The 25,567-nt window shown below is 43.2% G+C and overlaps 1 protein-coding gene across 1 annotated transcript in view; it reads left to right on the top strand.

Annotated features, from left to right (window-relative positions):
* Positions 1 to 25,113, top strand: part of PRKCA (protein kinase C alpha) — a 123,073-nt gene extending 97,960 nt beyond the window's left edge. The window contains exons 9-17 of the mRNA XM_057368882.1: positions 4,058 to 4,201; positions 4,952 to 5,125; positions 6,151 to 6,242; positions 7,804 to 7,866; positions 8,304 to 8,442; positions 14,314 to 14,394; positions 15,746 to 15,853; positions 18,247 to 18,387; positions 20,680 to 25,113. Of these exons, the coding sequence (XP_057224865.1) occupies positions 4,058 to 4,201; positions 4,952 to 5,125; positions 6,151 to 6,242; positions 7,804 to 7,866; positions 8,304 to 8,442; positions 14,314 to 14,394; positions 15,746 to 15,853; positions 18,247 to 18,387; positions 20,680 to 20,844 (1,107 nt within the window). The 3' untranslated portion in view covers positions 20,845 to 25,113. The remainder of the gene's footprint in view (positions 1 to 4,057; positions 4,202 to 4,951; positions 5,126 to 6,150; positions 6,243 to 7,803; positions 7,867 to 8,303; positions 8,443 to 14,313; positions 14,395 to 15,745; positions 15,854 to 18,246; positions 18,388 to 20,679) is intronic.
* The last annotated feature ends 454 nt before the right edge of the window (positions 25,114 to 25,567 follow it).

Below are 25,567 nucleotides of genomic sequence, written 5' to 3'. Positions count from 1 at the left end.
TGCCAGACTGTGGCTCTCCACACAGCTCTCTGCTCATGTAGTGGGGATTCAGCGTTGTTGTTAAATATTTCTTCATTTATCACCTCTTCCTCTTGGAAATGTGGTGCCAGGGATGATCCTGCTGGTTGTCAAGTTTCCCTGACAACCRAGGAGCACATCCTCTGCTGAGCTGCACACCCAGCCTGGTGTTAGCTTGGCTATCTGACCACGGCTGCAGGGTTGGGCTGGGTTTCATCCTGGTTTTGGGTTTCCATGTGGGAGCAAAGCCCCTCTCCCCAAGCTGAGCAGGGGAGAAGCAGTGGAGGTGAACAATAAAAAGTATTAAAGCCCTGCCATTCTGCAAGGAAATTCAGTGCCATAAAGAGACCCGGAGTGAGAAAGGGAATTTTGTATATTTTTTCTAAATCCTCACTAATTTTATTTATTTATTGACTAATATGGAAAATCACCAATTCAGTCCTTTTGCTCTGTAATTTTTAAGATTCTKTACTACAGATATACACAGAGGGCAGAAGAACCAATGCTCAGATTTCTTGTTTTGTCTGATTCGATTGCCTTCACCGGGAAAAATCAGAAAGTTTGAAAAGAACCAACGAGAATTACTGCAATTGCCATAAAGTATTACTMTTCCCTAAATCACTTGTGTTTCTTCTTTGCATCACACTTTTCATTAGGTTTTGAAGAACTCTTTTCCTATTTAATTAAAAGTACAATTATTACTCTTAGATTAAACATTATTTTTACTGCAAAACCTGAGTTATCTTTTCCAAAACACACCTACCAAATTCTGAGAGACTCTCCGGTGTGATTTCTGTAAAATTCCACRGAGAAGTGAGTTTGGGCTGGATATATAAGCTGTGTCTCACCTGTGGTTTCAGGGTAAAAGAGCTGGCCGAGATAAGGTGCGTCCAAACCAGAGGAAGTAAGATGATGTGCATGTCTTGTTTTCTTCTTAGATTAACTTTCCTGCTAGCAGTGCAGACTAATTTATCTTTAACCTTCTGTTTTCCTGGTTGGTTTGCTGCAAGCTGGCTTCCTCGTAACAATATCGTGTTTTTTATCCAAGATAATAAGAGTTGGAATGGAGATTGAAAATTAATCCCAGGCCTGGAATGCCATCTTCAACTTCAGCAAGTTTTAATATCCATAAAATATAAARGAGGGTTCAAATAGGATTCTCAATTTTCAATTTTAGTCGTGGTAGGAAAGGCGAAATATYAATCTTTTCCAAGAAGCTTTTAGGAATTATTCAAGTTTATGTCCCTTCTGTAGCTGCAAAATTGGTTTTGCTCTGGCAGTCTGGAAGAGGTTCTTGGCTRCATGGTGTTTGCTCCCTGCAATAGCCAAGGTGTTTCAGATATAAAACCCACTCTAGAGTTCAGGGAAATGCCTTGAAATTCCCAATGGGACCTTAATCCAAAAAGCAGTGGCAGGAATTCACGTGCCAAATGTGAAAAAGGGGTTTTTTTGCATGCTTCTGCAAGGGTGGTGGCTGGCTGAGGTGATGYGAAATAAGGGTCTTTGATAAGGTTTGGATAATTTAATGAGTTCCTGCCCCTTTGGGCTTGTGTGCTCCCTCTGAGTCAGTCTGGTTGTTCATTCTGGTCATTCCTGGCTGTCCTGTCCCTGRTTTTTACAGGGTTTGCAGCAGGGTTCTCCCTTTACCCCACAGGATACCCAGGATTGTCCCCTTCCCACAGGTCACTCACAGCTCCCAGGGCCACCAAAACCCTGCTTTGTCACCTCCTGCCTGGGGCAGGGAGCACTGAGCCCATCTGAGCACACAGATTTTTCTCCTGAAAAATCTGGAAAGAGAAAATTGTCAAACCGAGAGTGACATCTCATTTAAAAACAGATGAAAAATGGAAGCGAGAGGAGCTCGCTGTTGCTCCATGAATCCCAGAGCTCAGAGGATGCAGGGAGGCCTTGGCTGCCTTCTCAAAGATTATTTTAGGATTCAGCCTTCAGCTCCTGACAGTCCCACCCCACCTGGAACCAGCAGCAGGCACAGGAGCCTGCTGGTGAACCTGCCCCACTTTTTTAGGGAAAAAAGTGCTGGAAACCCCAGAATTTGGGATTGCAGAGAGCACTCCCTGCCTGCTTGGCAGGTTTGTACCTGAAAAAACAAATGGCCTTGGAASGAAATTTAATTTTTTGTTTCAAATTACACATTTTTCAATCAAGCTGCCAGCAACCTGCCCAGTGGGTTTGAAGTGTGAGAAATAAAGCTGGTGCTTTCCATTCAGTGCCTGATTTGGATCTCCATTACCTGGTGAAAAGGTGGATATTGAAATGGCTTTGTGCATCAGAAAAGCAAGATCTTTATCTGAGATTCCCACAAAGGCACGGCCAGCAAAGCYGCTCCTTTGAGCCATGTCTTTATCTTGTACAAATAACGGATATTGGGATTTTTCTGGGTTTTTTTTTTTTTAACTTGTTTTGCTTATGGCTCAATCTTGTGTGGCCTCAGAAGGAGCTTTGTGCTGCCAAGAGCCCCAGCACAGGTTTGTCCCAGCAGCCACRTCTGCCACGGGATCATCCCATGCAGAATCAGGGATTTCAGCTGACATTGGCTCCCCCWAAATATTTGCACTGCCCCTGATCCTGATCAGCATCTCCCAGAGCTGCTTTCATGCAAACCATTAATAACATTGCTGTGGAAGAAAAATCCACATTCTAAGCAGTATTAAATTTTTTAAAATAGAGATCCAAATTTCTGAAATTCCTATCCCTTTGTCAGGGCAGAAGGTTTGCTGYACTTACAAAGTTGCAGGAAGAGGCATCAGAGCTGAACATGGTTTTCAAGTGGCATGTGGTTATTTTGTCAGATTATTATCTTACATTACTGCCTGCATTTTCTGGCTTTTAACTCCTCTCGGGTGGGGAAAGTTTGTAATTTCCAGYTTCCAGTGCCAAAGGTGTGTGCCAGGCCTGGCTTTTAAAGGGATATACAGTGGGACTTTGGATAAATCTCCATTTTTATAATTTTCTTTATCTGTRAAACAGTGATAGCACACAAATATTGTCCTTTTGTGGAGCAGAGAGAAGAGCAGTTATCCTGAATTGTCAAACACACATCAGTGGCACAAAGCAAATTAACCACATTAGAGTTTATTACCCAGACCAACACACCAGACAGATGGGGAAAGCACTTACATCCCAAAGAATTATTAAACCTTATTGGCTTTGCTTCTGCTGGTGTATGGGATTATTTTGAGGGGGAAAAAAAAAAGGGATATTATCTTGTAGCCTGCATTATCTCTTGGTGAGTCTTACTTTTTTTCTCTTCTGTTAACTTTGAGATTTGAAACGCAGCTTTCTTGAGCAATGCCCTGGTGTCTCGTGTGAAATACTGAGACTGTTTCAAGCTCTGTCTGGCCAAGGCAGAGCCCTTGTATGTAAAATCCCCCTTTCTCCCTTTTCCAGATCAACCCTTGATTGAAAATCAAAGTTGATTGTACTGCTGGTTTGGAAGTGGCCGTGTTCATCTGCATTAATTCTCATCTGTTGTGGGGGTTTTAATGCAGGTTGTTTTATTCTCAGTGCATGACAAAATGTTCTTAACTCTTGCTATGCGGTGACTTGAAGAACTCCATTTTAAAAGAGAATGTTTGGAAGAGGTATTTTATGYCCTAAAATACCCAATGTACATTACAGCATGGTATTTTTGGATAGCCTCTATTTTTAATTTCACAACAAAAGCACCACATAAGCTGCTTTTGGCATGGAAATAAATTATCCTGGTTTTTTATTTTGTTTCTGGGCTTTGCTTTGATTTTGCTCTTTTAACCAGATAAGCATATCTGCATTAYCTGGTTACACACGAGCACAGTTTTCCACTTAAATTCCCTCGATAATGGCAAAAGTGTTGCTGGAATGAGCCTTTTGAAGGCGTGTCCGTGCACATTTTGTGATTCAGCCTCTCACCTGGCAATGCCACCTCAGCCCTGGGCATTCCCAGCCCCAACCTCCACCCAGGGATCCCTTCTGCCAGGAGAAGGGGCAGTTCTTCTCACCCTGCTGTTTTTGTGTGTGTATGTGTGTRTGTGTTCTTCAGAAAGCCAAACTTGGGCCAGCTGGTAACAAAGTCATTACTTCAACAGAAGACAAGAACTCAAGTGTGCCGTCCAACAATCTGGACAGGGTGAAGCTGACAGATTTCAACTTTCTCATGGTTCTTGGAAAGGGGAGCTTTGGGAAGGTAGGAATTCTCATTTTCCTTTTTTTTTTTTTTTTTTTTTTTTTTTTTTTTTTTGTCCTTTTCCTTGAGGAAGAATGATTAAATAGTTCTCTAAGAGGCAAAATGCAGAGTTAAAAGAATGTGCATTTCTGAGGAAGGATTTCTTAACAGAGAGCAGGAGACAAAGGACTAGCAGGCTTCAGTCCTGATTGGCAGTTTTCTTGGAAAAATAAAAACAAATTAAAAAATCAGACTGTTTTGGGCAAGATGGGAGCTTGTTGCTGCTTTTTAGATCCTCTCGGCAGTTTTAAGGGAATTAAATCTGTTTTTCTGGCTTTGCTGCCTCGGTCACTCTGCCAGTTCTGCAAGTGACCAACATTGGTAAGGCTGAATATTGGGGAAAAACAGGAATAGTGCATATATATATATATATATATAAATATATTTGAAATCCATTAGTTGAGAGCACAGACTCCTGTTTTTCTGTCTGTTTGAACAAACCCACGTGACCAAGTGCCCTTTGCTGAAGGAGTCTCCCAGGATTCGACATTTTATCAGCAGCGCCGAGCCCGCCATCATCCAGCGGGTTTGGGCAAGGGCTGGCTGAAATGGCAGGTGCAAAATGATCACAATTGCGGGGTTTGGATCCAATTTGTCTTTCCAAATTCAGGGACAAGCTGCATTGCCACCTCTCTAAATCTCCARGCACCTGAGTGACCTTCTCCCTTTGCTCTAAGGGGTTTTCACGGGGCTGTTCCTCTCTCCCTGCAGGTGATGCTGGCAGACAGGAAGGGCACAGAGGAGCTCTACGCCATCAAAATCCTGAAAAAGGAYGTGGTGATCCAGGACGACGACGTGGAGTGCACCATGGTGGAGAAGCGAGTGCTGGCCCTGCAGGACAAGCCCCCGTTCCTGACCCAGCTCCACTCCTGTTTCCAGACAGTCGTACGTGAGCTCTGTCTCTTTTGATGATGTTTCCAAAACCCAAAATTTTGGCACATTTTATCACCATCCAATCTTTGTATCGTAGCTCTGCACATAGGAAATGGTGAAGGAATACCTCATGGAATTACCCCTCGTGTCTTAAATATCAAAATTGTGTTCGGGGGTTGTTCTTCATGCAGCCATTCCAGCCGTCCTTTGTGCCACATTCCAGAATGTGGCAATTCCTAAGTGTGATTTTGCCAAGTCACAACCTCAAGTCCAGATTCCCAAAGGTTCTTAAATTCTTTCAAGGACCTGAGGATAGTGGTTGCAAAGTCTTAATGGCTGTTATTATATCGTGGGGTTATTAGTCACGGAGAAGTGTTGGTGGATTTAATTGAGTTTTCTGTCACTTCTGGGTGACACTGAGGGTTTTTTTTTCTTCTTTATATCTGAAGTGGGTATTTGCCCATGGCATTGCAAAGCATCTCCCAGTGACGAATTCCAGGGTGGATCTGGTGTCACTGTGCCAGGCTCTTGGATGATGTGGAATCRTGAAATCGTTGAGGCTGSAAAAGTCCTCTGAGATCACCAAATCCACCCACCAGCCCACATTCCCCACAAAACTGTGTCCTCAAGTGCCACATCCACWCCAYCCTCCAAAGAAAAACTTACTAAGGAGGATTAGAAATGGCCTTAAAGCAGGAATTTTGGACCATTTTTGTTTCTTTTTTATTTCTTTCTAGAGCCAGATTTTTCAGACAGAGCTATATTTGCATATTTCTTGGAATCCTTGAAGGCAAATAATCTGTAAAAAGCATGGCACGAAAATTGGCAGATCTAGACAGATCTCATCCATCATTTACTCTTGAAGGTTGTACAAAACGTTCCACTTCCATTTCCTGATCTATATTTTTTTTGGCCAGTCCTAATAATCCTAAAAGCTTTTTAATAACATGCCAGTGACTTCTTTTTTCCTTTCTGATCAATGAATATCTGATATTATCTCTAATGTATTTTTGTGCCTCTTTAATACCTTATCCCAGGACCGGCTGTATTTTGTGATGGAGTACGTGAATGGTGGGGATCTCATGTATCACATTCAGCAAGTGGGAAAATTCAAGGAGCCACAAGCAGTGTGAGTGCTCATGTTCATGGATTTAAATCACATCATCGCCTTGATTTTACGCTGTAAAAGGATTTGATTTCTTCTTTGTCATCTTCCCAGTCTCAGGATGAAGCCCAGGCTGGCCTTTGTTGGTTTTAAGGCCCAGAATTTTTTTTTAAATTTCACTTGGTGTTAAAAATGTTGTTTGCACATGTAGATCAAAGGTAGCTGTGCCTTTATGCAAAAATACAGCACAAACAAAGGCAGGCAAGGCCTGCGTGAAAAGTGATGAGGATTTAAGCACAGCAGCAGGAAATTAAAGATGTTTATTGGTATTCTGGTGTTGTTTTTAAAAGCAAATACTAAAAAACAAGCAGCGAGTAGAACCCTTCAGTCTGAATTAATGCTACAGAGAAAGGCAGCACAAATAGGCTCAGCATTGCAATGTAAATTACGGTTTATACAGGATAAATTTAATGTATAGCTTGTAAGAACTTCCATGATATATTTGTGAGAAGTTAATAAAGGATCAGAAGCTGTTTATGTACACGATTCTTTCCAGGAAATTGCACATCTGGYCCATCAATGAGCAACTGAAAATGATCTGTAGCATCTTTAAGAGTGAATGGATYCATCCGTATCATTTTTGTCATCCTTGTAACACCTCATCACCACTTATTAGTGTTCCATAAACCATTCACTAATAAAACTTCCAAATCAGGGCTGACCAACTGCTGTAAGCATCCAGTTAAAATAATCCCTTACGCTGATTTAAGCAATCAGGGCTTGTTCAAAYGAGAGGCCTTCTAAAAATAAGCTTTTCAGATGCAGACAAACATTTTCACAGCTCACTGAATAAAACCAGGATGGTGTCAGCTCCTCCTCGACTCCCAGCTAATGCAACCTGCCAGCACTTGACAAAATTTGTGGTGTTTTGTGGCAGCTTTTGCCTGTGCTSTATCTCCATCCCACCAACACCTCGGACCAAGTGCTGCCAGATCTGTTGCTTCCCCCTCCCTGGTGCTGAAAAAAATTCATCTTTAAATAATCAATCCCCTTGCGTGGAATTCATGCAGCCACCAGCATCCTGCACCTCTTGGTGTGTTCAGCAGTTGTGTTTTATATGGTAATCATCTTAATTAGCTGTGTGTAATTAATCCATTAACAACCTGGATAAAGGAATGTCGTTCCTGTGAATTATTTCGTGCTGTACAAACGGTGATGCACGTTGGGCTGCATCCTGAATTCATWGATTTGTGATTGGAGATAAGGAACTTTGCAGCAGAGTCAGATTGGTGCTAAAAAATGCTGAGATCCAGCTGCTCTGTTTTTTTGTGGTCCAGGGAGCCATTTTCAACTTTTTTTTTTATTTAATAGTGCATTATTTTATCATCAAATACTCAAAAGGTGTCTGTTAAGGCCCAGCTGAAGTGAGTTGTCTTTTAAGCCACCTCTATATATACACTATAAATTATTCATTTCATATTATATTATYATTCTTTACCATGATTAATTCCAAATTTATTTTGCCAGAAGAAAATCACGAGGCAATAAGAAATGTGTTGATTTTTTTTTCTTTTTCCCCACACAGGTTCTATGCAGCTGAGATCTCAATTGGCTTGTTCTTTCTCCATAACAGAGGGATTATTTATAGGTGAGTATGATCTGACATTAGCAATTTGGGAACTATTTTTAAAATCCCAACAGGATCAGTTTCTCGAACATTTCAGTGTATTTTTAAAACACTTTTTTTAACAGAAAGTTATCAGTGTAGAGCTCTTTTTGTTGTGTTGGTGCTGGTGAGGTGCAAACCAAAGCTGCTGTTTTTCCTACACCTGCGCTATGCCCAGCTCAAATGAAAACCCCTGAAAATTGAAAACTTCCTTTTTTTTTTTATTCCTGTGTGGTGTTTAATAGTTTTACACATGGAGAATAATCTGACCTTAGGGGATCCCAAACATTAACCTTAAATTGCTGTGATTCTTTGCAGAGATCTGAAATTAGACAATGTGATGTTGAATTCAGAAGGACACATTAAAATTGCTGATTKTWTCCCAAACATTAACCTTAAATTGCTSTGATTTTATGCAGAGATCTGAAATTAGACAATGTGATGTTGGATTCAGAAGGACACATTAAAATTGCTGATTTTGGAATGTGCAAAGAGCACATGTTGGATGGAGTAACAACCAGGACCTTCTGTGGCACTCCAGACTACATTGCACCAGAGGTAAATATTGAGCTTTTCAAGAAGGAAATTGTCCCTACACATTTTATGCCCCTGGGTTTAGGTGGCTGTAACTCCAGATTCTCTGTGAGTGGCACTATTTATGCTTCTGCAGGTAAATTGAATATATTTGTGAATTAATGCTGTTATCAATAAGATTCCACTGTTTTAAGAAATACCTTGTTAATTGAAAAACTGACTTTTTATGAGGTGCTTCAGATGTTGTTTATTCCAGCAAAAAGCTAAAAAAAGTTCAACAATTTCTGATCTTAAATTTGTAGCCTGGAAATATTATACTGAATTTTGCAATTTGTGAAGTCACACAAACTTCCTGGGTGYTGCTGAGCTTCTTCCTGAAATCAGSAAATATTTCCCTGGGATCAAACAACGCTTCTTTAATCTATTTCTCCCTAGGTTCACACAGCWATCAGAACACATTTATTTAAAGGATTGTTTGGCATTTTCAGAAATCCCAAACCACTCCCCGATTTTTGGGAGGGGGCTCAGGAGGTCTCAAAGCTTTTTGCTGAGCTTTCTGTAAAACCACTGTGGTCTCCTCCAGGACACGTCCTGCCAGTGCTGCATGASTGTCACAATTTGCTGTTCTTCATCCCAGGACAGCTCCTGTCATTGGAGTCYTCTTCCAAAAGCTCTGGGATCAGGCTTTGAGTGGAGTTGTTGTAATAAATCCATATTTGGCCTTGAGTTTTCCGTGACTTGGCCATAGCTGAAAATGGCATTGAAGCTGAACCAGCTGCAGTGGGTTTAAACTGGAAACTCCATCACCAGAAATGCAGTTGGGCTTTAAGGCACTGGGATGAACACGAGCTCAGAGCTAAGACTGTGMGTCTGGATGGGATTTGTATTTCAGTAGTTTAGGTCTAAAGGATTGAAAACAAGCAGATGCGGTGATTTGGGTAWAATTCAAAGAGATGAATATTAAAATCTGGTGTTTGTGCATAGTGGGCTTTCAGGAGCCTTGATTTGTTTGGCAGCAGATTTGATGCAAGAGGCTGGGTCCTGATCCAAGGGACTCRGTTTTTCACTGAGTACTGAGCTCTGGCTGGAGCATTCCTGGCTCTAATTGAATGTTTGTTGGAACAGGGCAGATTTATACATGGACGAGTAAATTAGTGTCTAAGGTGAATTTTGTCATCTCGCTGAAACTGGAGTGAGAAATAGTTTGTTTTTTTTCCCGGTTGCTAATTCATGCTTTTCMGAGTGAAATATTGTGGATTATAAACCCTTGTTTTCTCACCATTTGCTGCTGCATGCTGTAGGATATCAGAACAACCAGGGCAGCATTTAATTTTCTTCTGTCAAAACACAAATGAAGCCAATATTACAAATTAAAGTGTCCTTTCTGTGGCAGTTGTCTTGGGCCAGTTCATGCCAAAGAACATTTTGTCAGTACCAGAACGCTCAGGATGGGTCGATGCTGGAGTGAATTATTTTAACTTTATTTGGAAATTTCATATAAAGAAATAAATCTTTTAGCAAACATCCAGTGAGAGGAAATTCATCTATTATCTTACAAACAGATTTGATTTTCTTTTGTTTAATTGGCTGATTTTCTTTTGTTTYTGAGGTCTTCATTGTGACTGACAGATTGCTAACTAGCTTTGGTAAACTTCAAAGCTTCCTGTTCCGCTTGCAGGGCTGTTCCAGCATGTTTCCGTGGGCTAAAATGTATCAAATATAATAGATTTTAATGAACATTCATTTCCACGGTGCCATTCCCTGCTGGGCGGGGATAAAGGAGCTAAATCGAAATAAACTGGGGAAGGTACCRGGAGTCCTGTGCGTGGGCTGCGCTCAAACGCGGAGAGGGAAAAAAACCCGGAGAATTCGCTCTTTCTGTCATTATTTGGGGAAGATTGTGCGGCTGAGGAGCCCACGCTGTCCCTGCAGGAGCCCGCGGGTGGATAGAGCACAAACAAAGCTGCAAGGACCCTGCAGGTCCTGTAGGGTTGTCCCACGCCCCAGCTCCATGGAGAGCCAGGGGAACGCAGCACTGCCTTCAACAAAGCCAACCCCTCAATCTGGTGGGCTGCAAAATAATGTTTTCTTTTTTWAAAAAAGCGATAAAGTTGCCATGTGCCATTGCTGAGGTGTGTGATGGGCTGGAATTACAGTTAATTTTCTTGTGCAGTGCAAATTGAGGGGCGTGCAGAGGTTAAATTGTTGGGATGCCAGGCCTGACAGCTCCTCTGGATCACAAAGTGGTTCTCTCGTACGGAATATTTCCTGATGTGCTCAACTTAAACATTTATGGCCAGAGTGGTGAAATAGCTGTGAAATCAATTAGCRCTCGGTGTTTCCTTGACCAGTCAAGAGAGACAGGAGGAGATGGAGACAGGAGGATTAGGGGAAGGGATTCTGCCTGCACAGAGCCACCCCCATCAGCATCCCTGCAGCAGCCCAAGTGCTGAGCTGGAATTTCAGAAGAATTTAAATTAGAAACTCYATTTCTCCTTCTCTTCCATCTCACAGCCTGAAAACCTTCAGTTCTAACCTTGAATTTGCCAGGATTGTGGGAGGCAAATAGGTATTGCAGAGGTTTGGAAAGTGCATGTGACTGTTTCTTGTGCTGGCAATATTTATTTCTTTTAATAACTGGGTTTTCACTTTTCCAGCAGATATCATATGTGCTCACAAAAGATTTCCTCTTGCCTCCGGGATAAAATCTTTTCATCCCAACTGGCTACTAGCTGCAATGATCTAAACATTCCTACAAATTGCTGATATTAATCTCCGTGTCCTACTCTTAGCTGTGCCTTCCTCGGAGGCAAAACAGAGGGAAAAAAAAAAGAAAAAAAGTGACTTCTTCTGCCAATTTTGCTTGATGAGAGAAATTCCTGAGCTCTTTTTGAGTGCTCAAATCCACAGAACCTGGAAAGGCAGAGCTCTTAATGTATGGCAATAGAYGGGTAAAATGGGACATTTGGAATGCAAAAGGACATGAAAAAGGCAATACTTTAAATTAATGATGGAGGAGGAGGGGAAGAGAAGGGCCCTGTCAGCTTTCCACTGCTGCCTGGCCAGGGAAAAGCAGAAATCACAGCTGGAGGAGGGTGCAGACTTTCATTTTGAGGGTCAAGAATTTCCTCAGTGCTCTGTGGGTTTGCCCTGCACACCKTGGTGGGACAGGAGCTCATGGCCATACAGCCACATGCCCTAAAGGATGCCCAAATTGTCACCTGCAGGCAGAATGGCCTTGGCAGCTGCTGCAGGGCGGGCAGGGGTGGCTGTGAGTGCAGCAGCTGCCAGGGGAGCTTCGATGAGCTCTGGGTGACCAGGAGGGAACTGCTGAACACACAGCGTTCAGAACCTGCTGACTGTGCACCAGTGCATGTTTGGCTGCGTGCTGAAGGCTCATCTGCTGCCTCCCACGTGGAATTCCTTCCCTGAAATGAGGAAAATCCTCTGGTTTGTGCTTCCCAGCAGTGCTGGGAGCAGCTCCCAGTCCGAGGGTTTATCCACAGGGTCCATGGCTGGAGAATGAACATGGCAAGGGCTGCTCTGCATTCCCCTTAAGCCTCACCAGGATCCTGCTGCTGCTTCAAATTCGGTCAGGATTAAAGGGAGAAAACTCCCCAAAGGACAGCAGCATCTGTTCATACATGGAGATAATTCACAAAAATGTGTTGTCATTGCACCTGCAGTGGGATCTTCCCAGCCTTTTGGGCTGGATTTGTGTCTCAGTTCCTGCTATTCCATCATGGAATGGGTCAGGTGAGGGAGGTGTGTGTCAGCTCAGAGAGTGCTGCTCTTCTCAGCAGATGTGGAATCAAACAGCACAAAAATTGGAGCTGTTCTGACCACACACTAGAGTTTTTTTGCTGTTCACTCGGCCTCTCTTGGTGGTTCTGTTTGCTTTTCTCTCCCAAAGGCAGCTCTCACAGGGCAGATTTCACTGGGGCAGATTGCATTTCCTGATGGGAATGCTGCAGAGAAGAGCCTCACCTCTTGCTGGATAAAAATCAGCATCACTGAGTCCATGCTTTGGTCCAACTTGGCCACAGGACATTGCTGAATTTCAATGATTTCCTCCTCTCAATAATCCCATCAAACCCTTTCCAAACACTGAGAAAAGTGGGCTGGGGGCTCCTGGGCAGACCTGGCTGCCAGGTACTGAACCTTGGCAGTGTGGCAGCATTTTCTTTCTCACCGCTGTTGTTCCATCTTTTTCTCATTTGCTAATTGCAATAAACTGTTCCTCCCAAAACCACATACCTGGACTGCACTTCTTGTACAGAACATTCTGCCCTTATCAAGAAATGACCTGAAAAATACTCCTTTTTTTATTATTTTTTTTTATTTTTTTTTTTAATAAAATACTCTTTTCCACAAGGCAAGGAGAGATTGTCAGAGAAGCATTGAAGATGAAATATTTGGTCATTTTCTCTGTATAAAGGGCAGTATTTCTCCTGGATGAAAGTTTGAAAGTGTTTTGTGTTTCAAGAGACAGCACTGATTCCAGCAGAAACTTCCTGGTGATGGAAATGGAAGGGAGAGTAACCAAGCATGCCAGCTACTCYAATATGAAATGAATGTCCCAAATATATATATTTTAAGCCCATATTACTGCTAAAACACAACKAATACAGATTGCCTTGATGTAGGGCCTTCCAGATGAGAGTTTTGTTATTCCCTCTGCTTGTCCAATATATTCCAAAGCGCCGTTGGTTTTGAAATCCTTCGGTGAGAAGCATTGCAGTCATTTTAAAGTCGTGTGCTGCTCTATCTCAGGGAAGAACATATATTCACCCAGAGACCATAATTTTATTTAGTAGCCAGGCAGTCCTGCTTTATTGCACTAGTGACTCACTGTTTTCATGAGCAACTTGGCAGTTCAGCTTCTCCTTCAGACAACTCAAAAATTTAGGGTGTGTGATGTGTGCTTGAGTTGGCAATTTATTTCGTGAAGAATGAAAGCRCGAGTGAAAAGGAAAATAAATGTGGCTGCCTCAGTTCCCTTTCCCTGCTCATTCCAGTGGGAAAGAGATATTGGAATCAATGGCTTCAGTGGGGATTGGCAGGGGCTGGGATGTCCTGCATCCTTTCACAGTTCACAATATCCCTTCAAGAGATCTGGGCAACATCTGCACCTCCAAACCCCTCCACACCACGGCCAAATGCAGCTCTGAAATAAATGAGCTCTGACCTCTGGGGAGCCCTCAATTCAAGAAGGTGACACAGAARGGACCCAGGAGCTGCTGGCACTTGCAGCCTCTCCTTGTATCAGAACTCAATTTGAGTGAGTCAGATGTGARCCCAGAGGATGGAAAATATTTGACATTTCCATCAGTCTGAACAGCAGAAGCCCCTTTCTTTTCAGTGTAGCTGCTAYTTCATACTGGGTATCACAGTGGTGCTTTTTGGGAAAACTTAACTGAGCTTTTCAGGGTTTTATCCTTTTTCTAAATTTTGATTCCTTTTGCAGCAGAGCAAGAATATAAATATTGAAAAGAAAGGCTTAATTATTGATACTGCCTAAGTTAAGTAAGTCCCATGATTTCAGAGCCTGACACAAGTGGGTGGATAATGGTTTTGCCATGTCCACGTGGTGCTGCCATGCTCCCTCCTTTACCCTCAAATGAACATCCCAAGGATTCCTGAGAGCTCCTGAGAGCTGCRTTTCCCAAATGCCAGGGTACCAAGGGTGTGGGTGGGTTTAGACTGTCACTTGCAAAACAATCCCACTCCATTGCAACCCATGATTCGCTGGAGCGGCGATTACAGGATTCCCTTCCTGMCCTTTTCCATGGAAATTTGTCCTTCCCCGCATGTCATACATGTACCTAATACACCTCAAGGCTGGGAGTTTATTAACACAGGGGCTTTTCCTTTGTTTTTTCTGTGATTATGCAGATTATTGCTTACCAGCCCTATGGGAAGTCGGTGGATTGGTGGGCGTACGGCGTGCTGCTCTATGAGATGTTGGCCGGCCAGGTAAGGTTCACCCTCCTTCCTCCTGCTTCTCCAGGCCTGTTTCAACTCTCCCTGAAGGTTTGGGCCATTAGAGGATAAGACTGAAGCCTTTCATTGTGTTGTTATCTCCTTGTACTCCTGCCTGCCTCGGCTGGGGATGTATTTAAGCTTTAAGCTCTTTATGTTGCGCCCACATCATCAAGCTCTGCCTTTGAGCACGGCTCCTTTGTGCTGCAATAATGTCATAAATAACCGTCCTCAGCAMTGAAAGGGAGACACTGGAGCAGCAAAATGCATGTCAAGTGGAAGAAATACCATTTAGAGGGTTGAAACCACGGGGAAGCATAATACGAGTGTGTGTATCAGCTCCGCAGTGCAGCTGAGTCGTGAGAATATGGGTTTTTGTGCCGAACGTCCTGGGGGTAAAATGCAGCTCTGTGTGCTCAAAATCTGCTCAGTTACAGACCCCTCATGCTGCACAGCTSATGAGAGGCTGCTCTCTGAGTCACTCAGGGTGGGGAAGCAGAGCTGTGCTGCAATAAATGACAGATAAGCACCAACTTGAAGGAATTCTGTTAGTCTTGAGTTGAAAAAGATTCCTGCCATTGGCTTTCGGTGACGGTTAGCTGAAGGCAGGCGTTTCCAAAGCTTCAAACATTCATCAAAACATTCATTAAAACATTCACAAATGCCTTTAATAGGTTCTCTGCTGAATTGCAGTGGACATTTTCAAAGTTTGAACGTGTAGCARTTGCAGCTGTTAACATTTGCAGGCTGAATTGCAAATATTGGCCATCTGAATGCTTTGGAGAAAAGGGGATTTACCATTAGCTGGATCTTGCACAGGGCTSATATCCTGAGATTGATCCATGGGCACTTTCCTACCCCCTGTATTTTAAAATGTAGTGCAGCYCTTCCTTTTTATAGTCCCAGAAGCAGAATCAGCCATGGCATAAAACAAGCAGGAGTTAAACTGGAATTAAKTGAGGAATGGATATACCTTAGCACAAGGTAATTGAAAGTCTCCAAACTTCACCCTTTGAAGTATTTTGCCTGTCTGGTGCACAGTAGCTTTAAAAACTGATTAAAGCTGATCACAAAGATAATCCTGCACACATTTCATTAACCTGGCTGCCATTCTGGGGACAGAAATGAACATTTCTGCCTGATTTTAATCTGAGACRACTGCCAAACACCAAACTTCTGGGTCAGAAGATGCCCAGGCTGCAGATGGCTGGGAGCTGGGGGTTGTTCCTGGACAAGGACCACTTCTGTGAGCTGATCTCTTTGGGAATGGTATTGCCATGCTATTTCATAGAAAATAAAAAATGCAAACTCAATAATTAACTTGCTTCTGATTTATTCTCACCAGCCTCCWTTTGATGGGGAAGACGAAGACGAGCTTTTCCAGTCCATAATGGAGCACAAYGTTTCCTACCCCAAATCCCTGTCCAAAGAAGCTGTCTCCATCTGCAAGGGGGTGAGATGAAATTTTAGATTAAATTTTATGTATCATTAAGTCCCTTTTGACATTCCTTGTGAACAGCTGGGTGTGCCTCACACAGCACCGTGGTGTTTGAAAGTACAACAACCTCCATCAGTCAGAGCTGAGCTGTGCTGTCACTCGGTGTCACTGGGAAGTGCTGGGCTCTTCCTGCTGTTCCGGCTTGTTTTATGGGATGAACAAATGTCAGGATCAGCAGCTGCCAAGATCCAGAGCAGAATTTACAAACTGGACTGYGGTGGGAAGGGGCTCCTCTTGCTGTGCCCCTCACCTCGATGTTGCAGGATGAGATTTCTCAGCTTGGAGATGCTCCAGGGAGTCCTCAGCCCAAAATGGCTGGAAAATGTTACTGACAGGATCAGAGCATAAGAGTTTGGGAGAATYATCTCTAAATGTAGGTGAAGATGAGCTGATGTGAAAATCTGCAGCATAAATGCAAGGAAAAATCTGACCCAGTGGTGCATGTGGGCCTAAAATTGGCCTTAGATTCCARATTAATTTTTTTTAACTTCTGAGGAAAAGAATAGATTTGACTTCAGGGGATTATCATATGGAAAAAGAAATTCATTTGGCTTTGCTTTGATTCCTTGTGATTCTCCAGAGCACTATCAGTCTGCAGCTTTTCCATTTCACCACCTGTGATCGGTTATTTGATGTCTGACTTACACTGATAAAATAACATTGCACTTAGTTAATTTGCTATATACATTCTTCCCATCCTTTGCAACCATTTATGAAGTGTTATACACGAGCTGGATGTCAGCCCATTAAAGGAAATCRTCAAGGGAAAGAAAAGGTGTTTAGAACAAGGAGGTAAAATGAAAGGCCACGCCAATTTTGGAGCTTATCCCAGTGTAAATGTGCTGGCCAATAAAAAAATAAAGATTATGTATTTTTGTAAAGTACATTCAGATTGCTGCCTTGTCAGGACAGTCACAAATTCAAMCAGCACAGGCTGGATTTGATATAATTGCCCTGCTTTCATCTCTCTGGGTGCTCATGCCAAGGGAGGGCAGAAAGCTGAAATCACCCTGCACCTTGAGCTTGAGGGCAAATCTCTGTGATTCTGACACGTTCTTCACCTGTATTGAACTGTCAAGTTAATTCAGGTTTCAGTGGGCATTTTTGCTGAGCTGAGAAGTCAATATGAGAAAGCTTCTGACCCTTGCAGAGAGCGGCAGCTCAGCAATCCCAGGACTGGGCACCACCAGGCAGGACAAACGTGCCCACTGTGCTCATGGAATTGATTTGTCTGCTTGACTTCCATTCCACTGATTGAGAGTCTGTTGGGTTTGGTAAATGCATCAACTTTGGAAAGAATTAAAACTCCTGGAATCAATACTCCCATTTTCTTTTATCACCTGCTGCGAAAGCGAGAGGTTTGGAAAAGGTGACCAAAATGGGAAAGTTGCTGTGAATCTTGAGGAGGGCTGTGATTCCAGCCCAGTGCACAGCCACTTCCCAAACCTGCTCAGAGTCGCTTTTATTTTAGGTTCAAAATTGGAATCAGATCAACTCAACATTTGGAAGGAGCCTAAAGTGGCACAGCTGAGGTTTTAAGAAGATCTGTTGAGGGATCACTCCCAGCAGCACATTAATCATAGACAATTTGTCAAAGAGCTTTAAAAAGTCCCCACCAAACTGGAACTGAGAGTTTAAGGCCTCTTTGCACAATTCCCAATGTACACACYGATTGGAAGATGCTGAGGAGTTTGTTAATTAGGGAGCACATTTCAATTTCTGAGCACGCCAGGCTGGTGGGTTTGGGGCTGGTTTTTTTTTCTTCCCAAGTCTGCTTAATCTCTGCAACTGGGTTCAGTATTGACCAGGATGTCATTAAGAATGCAAGGGAGGAAACACAGATTAGATGTTGTCAGCTGGGTGCCAAAGAATCGGAGGCTCTGTAATGAGATGTCTTGAACAAGCCCCAGAAAAATGAAATGGGAGTGGGGCGGTTGGACTTCGTACAGCTTTAGTGCATTGGAATTTATGATGTTTAATTGATTGTTGRGATAGGGCAGAAACTGTTCTGGAGATCTGTAAGGTTGAAGTGAGAGATTGGAGGTGAAATTCGGGGGTGAGTTCTGACCAGCGGGGATGGCAGCRTGTCCTGGGCACCACCTGCACCTCTGGCAGCAACCTTTGCCCAGGGGGAGAAATTTCCCTTGTGTAGCCTCTAACTTTGTTTCTGGTTGGCTGTCTCCAGTGACCAAATGAGAAAATTCTTCCAAAAATTAATTTGAGCTTTTCAAAGCAATTTTATTATCAATGTGTATCTTCAGGAGAGGAGCAAAAGCATTGCAAGCAGGGGGAAGTCCCTCTACTTTCATTCAATTAAATGGAATCGTTTGATGTTTCCTTCCCAACAGCTGATGACTAAACATCCTGCAAAACGCCTTGGCTGTGGCCAGGAGGGTGAAAGAGACATCAGGGAACACGCTTTCTTCAGGAGRATCGACTGGGAAAAGTTGGAGAACAGGGAGATCCAGCCACCCTTCAAACCCAAAGTGGTGAGTGGGCGCCGGTTCCTCCCCTCACTGTGCTCAGTTGGGGCAGGGCTAACAATGCCTTATGGGGCTCCCTAAAACAGSCTGGACAAAACTCAGAGAATAAAAAGCARTTCTGTTYATKGCAGGGCCTTCAGGRCCATCCAGGYCAATCCCAGCCCWCCCACAATGGACARTGGCTCACGGGTTTTTCACCYTTTCTCACTTTTGTCCATTTGCACATCGGGATTTGCTGAATCCTCCAATTGCAGCTGCAGCCAAGGCAGTCAAAAACTCCAACTTGGCTCCCCCCAATTCTCTGTTGTTTCCATCTCTTGGGGCCTGGCMCAGGGAGGTGTCCTTGAGTTTGGGGCTGCAGAGGAATTGTTTTGTGTAAAAATGGGAGAGCAGGAGCTCAGCACTGTCTGTGGAGTCTGGAGTTAAACACTGAAGAATCACAGGGGTACAGAGCCATGGAAATAGAGAAACTGAAATCCTAAAGCATCACTAAAATGAGGMAATTGGATCAGGGCAGGCCTGTCTGGGAGTCTGATCATGTTTTGCACTGTGGAGCCCAGGGAACATTTTTCCTTGCAAAAGAATCCTCTTAGTGGTTTGAGCCCTGCCTGGATGGTCAGCACTGCAGAAAGCTGAAAACAGCGAAAATTGGCACATCCACAGCAGCCACCAGAGASTGGTAATAAATGTGGCTCACAACGGCCTCCTCTGAGCAGCATCTGCACTCAGGAGCTGACTTAGGGATTTGGATTAYGGGGCTGAATTTCCTCCATGGTTGGCTGCACAGAACAGGGGGTTTTATTCCCTATCCTACAGCAAAGTCTGCGCCGTTTGCAAGAAAAATCCCATGTTTTTTAATGGCTTGCACACATGTATCTGCAGGACCATTTTAGAAATCCAAGCGAGTGGAAAGATGTCCTTTCCCTGAGAGCTGTTTGCATAATAGAATTGGAAGAGCTTTGCTTGTTGAGACAGAATTTCTTTCAGCATGTGCTGTGCTTTATTGACAGGCAGAGAGGAGACTTTGCACACAAGAATTCAAGCTTTAAGGAGCTGCTGTAAAATTCTGTGTCCTAACATTGAATCTTTCTTCCCCAACCCTTTTATTTTTCAGCTGGGATGTCTGGCTGGCTTTAGCATTTTGGGTGTAGGGGGACTGGTCTGTACACTGATTTATTTGCAAATACACACATTATAGTGAGGTATTACAGATTAATGAACAGGGGACTTCACCAACCAAGTTATTCTTCACTTTTTTCATACAAATKACTTTTTCACATCACCAGGAGGAGAGCTGCAGCTGAGAAGAGTTTTTTACCACCTGAGGAAATACCTTTTTGGCRAGGTGCAGATTTTGCACACAGGGAGGGTGTAAATAAACCAAGAACTCATGTGGTGCTGCCATCCCTGCCCAGCAATCCCCAGAGCTGGCTGTGCCCAGGGCAGCTGCTCTCCAGAGCACATTTCATGGCAGGTTTTTATTACGTGCTTCTTGAGTAGAATTTAAAGCTGATCATAAAGCAAATCTGCCTTCACCTCTGAAATTTTTATCAGCTCGGGAGTGAGTGCTCAGAGTCTCCTGGAGGTGAGCAGTAACACCAGCAGGGAGGGACTGAAAGCTGGAAGGATGCTCTGGTGCCATCCCAGCTCCTGGCTCCTCCTCAGAGCWGCTGTGCTCTGTCTCCCTGGTTATCTGGGAGATAGATTTTGTTATTTGTTTACCCAGGCTGCTATCAAAGCACACCGAGGYGGGTTCACACAGAGCCCAACTTCCCCAGACAAAAATAACCTCAAATCCCAGTCTGGTACTCACATGCCCTGTGCACAGCTCATTCATGGTGCCTGCTGGTTCTATTTATAYCAGGATCATGCAGTTATGGGATCCTTTAGGRYGGAAAAGACCTWTGARTYCAACCATAATCCCAGAACTGCCCAGCTCACCACCARCCCATGTCCCCAAACACCASACCTCCACACCTTTTAARCCCCYCCAGGGATGGATAGTGATTTYARAAAGCAAAAGCCATTCATCTGTTTGAAGATATGGATATATTTATACAGAAGCCTCTTTATCTCATGACCTCGTGCTGATGGATGGGAACCTTTCTGACTGCTTTTCATCAGAATTCAGCTACTAAAACTCCTTGTTTTCTCTGGGATTTTTTTCTGAAATACCTGAAAATTTTCTCTCAACTACCCATAAGAAACGAGGAAAAGCCTTGCACRTGTCCTGACAACTCTGCCAGTGTTTCACTGACCTTTTTCAACCTTTTTTTCTGTTTTCCTCTCTCCTTGCAGTGCGGCAAAGGGGCTGAAAACTTCGACAAGTTCTTCACGCGAGGACAGCCGGTGCTGACRCCTCCTGATCAGCTGGTCATTGCTAACATAGACCAAACAGATTTTGAAGGGTTCTCCTACGTCAACCCCCAGTTCATGCACCCCCTGGTAGAAAATGTAGCGTGAAACAGCAGAACAAACCCCGCCGCGGGGAACGGCCGTAACCCTACAATTTTTAGGCTTCTGCCTCGTTGATTCCATTTGGGCCTGGAAATTGTAGGGTTAGAGAGGGTGTGAGGTGAGGGAAGGGCCACTTAGTCAGGATTTGGGTTTTGCAACAGTGATGTTGTCTTAACAGGAGATAAATCAGTGTACGGTGCCCACTTTTTCTCCTAGAAGTCGCCATCGACTCTTCTAAACTCACCCACGTTTTGGTACGTTATAGATTTTGTAACTCCCCACTGTCCTTTTGCTCCCTTTTCCTCTCTGTTGTGTTGGGAAAAAGAAAAAAGCAATCTAACAGGTGGTCAGAATGAGAAGCCACCTKGAGTATTCCTTCCTTGGGGTGGGAGCATCCTCCTGGTGCTTCCCAGAGACTTTTGGGGCATCAGAAGCACAGAGACTGAGTGGGGTCAGCTCCAGAGGGGAGAGGCACTGCAAAAACATTGCTGGAAGTGTTGGGAAATATGGCAGGAAAAAAAATAAAGTTGGGAATGGGTGGGAGAGGGGGTGAAATCAAATTAGACCCTGAGGCTTCACAAACAGATCCTGTACAATCCCAAATAAATGCACTCGGGTGGTGGCCAGATCTCTGGGGTTTTTGCTAAGAGTAGCATGTGATAAACTCAAGGGTGAAATTTTGTCTTTAATAATAATAATAATAATAATAATAATAATAATAATAATAATAATAATGATAATAGTAATAATTTTAATAATACTTTTGTGAATTTTAATCTCCATGAGATTATTCTGTGATCCAGGGTGCCATTGTCTGTTCAGCTGGTTTCATTTACGCCACTCCTCAAGTTTACCGTTAACTGGTTCTAATACCAACGTTTTACTATGAAATTTATTAACCTGGAATGTAAAGCAAAACTKTAATTCCTTAAATCTTATTTACACGTGTTTATTTATAGTCTRCAGTGTAGGGCAGTAAATTGAAGAAAGCATTATGTATACTAAATTAACAAAAAAAATGCAGCCCCAAGTGACTTCCTGATTTCTCCAGAATAACTCATGAAAATTGAGGGAGACTTAGTCTTAAAATAATCAGGTTTAATTCAGAAAACTTTGGGCTGTAGAATAATCAAGCCTGAAAGAAGCAGCACCTAAAACTCGTTTTATTGATAGAATGGAATTTACTACGTTTTACATATGCTTCATGCAATGAATTTTGCATGTTTAGTAATAACTCTTAATAATAAGGGTTAATAATAAGCAGATCTATATTATTGACATAATCGTATCRAGCATAAAGAGTATTATAAAAAATTTTATAAAACAACTTGTGCTTTATTTGTGGAAGTTCTTGTTCTGAATGACACCATTTAGATTTAGCTAAATGTTTTCTTGCTATTGTTTTGATTTTTACTTTAGGTTTTGAATATTGTTACTGGYTTAGGGTATAATCTCTTTTTTTTTTTAAAGTAGATATACTTTTAAATAATAATTGCTACCTGCAGGTTTTATACGAGGTTCAATTAGGCTTTCATTTCACATCTGCTTATTACTTGCAGAGAAGGAAATAGACTTTATTTGCAATGATGAACACTGTAATTAATGCAATCTTCTCCTCTCCTATCACTTAGATTAAAAAAAAATTTGATATTTCCTCTTACAACTTACCAGAAGATATTAATTCAAATATCAGTAAATAATGTTTTGTGCATATTTTGGTTTTGTTACAGCATGTAAAATAGTAGTTGGTGCATTTCCCCTTTTTTTTCTCCCTCCTGCCTTGATCCCGTTAGCAGCCACAGGCAGTTTTTGTCTGTCAGATGTGCATGATGATGCCAGAAGCATGATGTCTCTGTTGCTGCATGCAGACTTGATTACGATTTTTCCAGCATGTAAACATATTCAAAAAGTAAGATATTTGCCATAAAAAGATTTCAATTTATACTAGAATATGTAATGGGGTGGGGTGGGAGGGGAACCGACTTTCTAATTATCTTTTATGACAATAAAACATGGAACCTGTGCCAAAGATTCTGTCAGAAAGATCCAACCCTGCCAGGTGGTGGCCAGAGGGACGGGCTGGACCTCGGGGGTGCCCTGGGTCAGTTGGGCAGAGATTGAGGGAAACGTGGTTGGGATGTGAAGGGTGTCAGTTCCTGCACCCATGGGACCCTCAGAAAATGTGGGTTTGGGGTCAGGATGTGCAATTCCCACACTCCAGGAGTCCAATTGTTGCCTGTTTTAGTCTTTTTGTACCCCCAGTTCCAGCAAGGAGCATCTTGGAGTGATCAGCCCCCAGCTGATTCCAAGGTGTGACCAAGTGACAGGAACTCAGGAACTCGGGTCATTGCCCAAATAAACAGAACTCCAAACTTTTCAAACACTTTAGGAGTGAAAATTTTCAACTGTCCTGTGTCAAATATGTTGTCAGCCAAGACTGGGAGTTCATTTTCTCCTTTGTGTTTTATACACTTCCAAAATGATGGTGTTCACCATAAAGCCTGTGGCCTAGTGCAGCAGTCATGGTTTTTTATTTATTCATTTTTCCTGAACATTATTAGCCTGCTAATGTTTAGTAAAATCTGGGTGTCATGCTGTAGGAGATCATTGGCTGAATTAAGAGATTACTGAGGCTCAGATTTTAATCAAGAAGGGGCTCTCAGCTATGCCAGTCTGCCAAGAGATGGCTTTAAGGACATGAAGAGCAAAAGGCACTTTTAAAAAAGGGAAAATACTGGGAGAAATAGCAGCACACGGGTTTGGGGAGTGAGCAAAACAGAACAGGGCAGAACTGAACCAGGCAGGAGATCCCATGGGTGGATATTCCCACAGCTGGGATGAAATTGGATTGTCCAGGGAAGTCCCACATTGGGTGGGTGTTGGTGGCACAGCAGGGACAGTGGGTGCTGCTCACACCAGGACAGGGTGTCACAGGGCTGCTCTGGTGCTGGGACAGGGCTGCTCATTCTCTGGCTACTCCTCATGCCCACTTTCTTCATCACTCATGTTTTTTCTCCCATTTTTTCTGCTGTAGAAGCAGAAATTCCTCTTCAGCGTTATTAACTCAGGTCCCTGGGCTCGTGATGTCCGTGTTGTCCTCTGGAGTTTCTGTAACCCTTAGGAGAAGGTGCTGGGAGCTCCTGGATCCTGCAGGGTTGGATAAAGCAGGGATCAGCTGTGTCACCCTCCCTGCCCTTCCTGATGCCCTCACAAGTGAAGGGTCACGCTCAGACCTTTCCCGAGAAATCCCTCTGGCTGCTCAGAACCCAGAAATTTAGAAAGGCAAGGAAAACCTGAAGTATCCAGCCAGAATTTTCATCTCTTTTCAGACACAGATGTTATTTATGTAATATTTTTCACAGGATTTGGATTTCTAGAGAGCGTGTATCAGCAGAAGGAGAGGCATTAGAGCTGCTTCTCCTTCACTTGTGTTCGATAGCAACTGCAATCCCAACACCCACGTTGCCACCAAGATTCCCAAAAGACAAATTGAGATTTGTGCTGCACTGAGGCTGAGAGGGGGAAATTTTGGGAGCTGTAATTGAGAATTGTGCTGCACTGAGGCTGAGAGGGGAAATTTTGGGAGCTGTGTTCCCATCCCTGTGCCCAAATCCCAGATGGTTCCAAGGCAGCCCCATTCCTGCCAGGGGAGGTGCAGGTCTGCCATATAAAACTTCCAAGGGGTTTTTAGGGATCAGATGGGACTTCACTGRCTCCTGGGCAAACTTCTGCATTATTGGGGCATCTGGGTGTTTTTGAGCACCTCTGAGTCACCAGAATCACCTCATCTGGCCAGGCTGGGTGCTCTTAGCGAGGCTGGCACATCCGTGAGAAGGAGAGAGCACATTCCCATATAAAACACTCCTTCTTAATCCAGTTCAGATGAGAAATGCAATTCAACTTTCTGACCCTTCATTCTTTCCAGAAATACAATTGAATTTCCTTTTACAAACTGAAGGAAGTTCTTCTGGAAATCAGCTGTTGGTTTAAAAAAACCTCATCATGTCTGAGCGCTGTTGGCCTCTGAAACCCGTCCTGTCTTTTGGGGTGAATCCAATTCAATAAKTCTGGGCTTCTATAAAATTAATAAGGTTGAGCAAGAGAGGAACTTGTCTTCTAGCTGGAGGGATCACATGTCCAAGGATTGAGTGGCATCACTTGAAAAGTGTTTTCTGAGCTGGTGAATCCAGTTCACTGCCATAGGAGAGCAGGGAGCAGGGCGGGGAGGATCCTCTTTATTGTGCAAAGCATAGCATTGGAAATAATAATAATAATTYTTAAAAAATAATAATAATCCAATAATAAAGCTTTGCTACAAGTACAAAGTGTATGTACAGCATATCGAGTTTACAGGGGGCTTTCAGAGCTGCCAGGGAACTTCTGGAAATATTGAATGTGATTTTCAGTTCTGTTAGTCATTAGCATAAGTTATTGTACATAGGGGTTTTTGTCTCTTGTCTGTGTTTGCTGCATCCCCTCAGTAGGTGGGCACCGAGCTGCTGACAGTCCAGCAGCAGACGAGCTAAAAATCACTTTTTTTCCCTCGGCCCCGTGCTCATAGATGGGATCTGAAATAAGAAAGATTTGACTCCACATCCACGTGTGATTCCCTCGCTGTGCCAGTAACCACTGGGAATTCAAGAGCCTTATCCTGAATAATCACCGTGCACTACAGCCCTGGTGTTCCCAGGAAACCCTCGAGGGGCAGAGGGCCACGTTCACCTCTCTG

This window comes from Malurus melanocephalus, unplaced genomic scaffold (assembly GCF_030028575.1).
Source record: "Malurus melanocephalus ecotype Western Australia unplaced genomic scaffold, MMel_1.1 scaffold_98, whole genome shotgun sequence".
Lineage (NCBI taxonomy): Eukaryota > Metazoa > Chordata > Aves > Passeriformes > Maluridae > Malurus > Malurus melanocephalus.
This window is presented reverse-complemented; position numbering and strand designations above follow the sequence as displayed.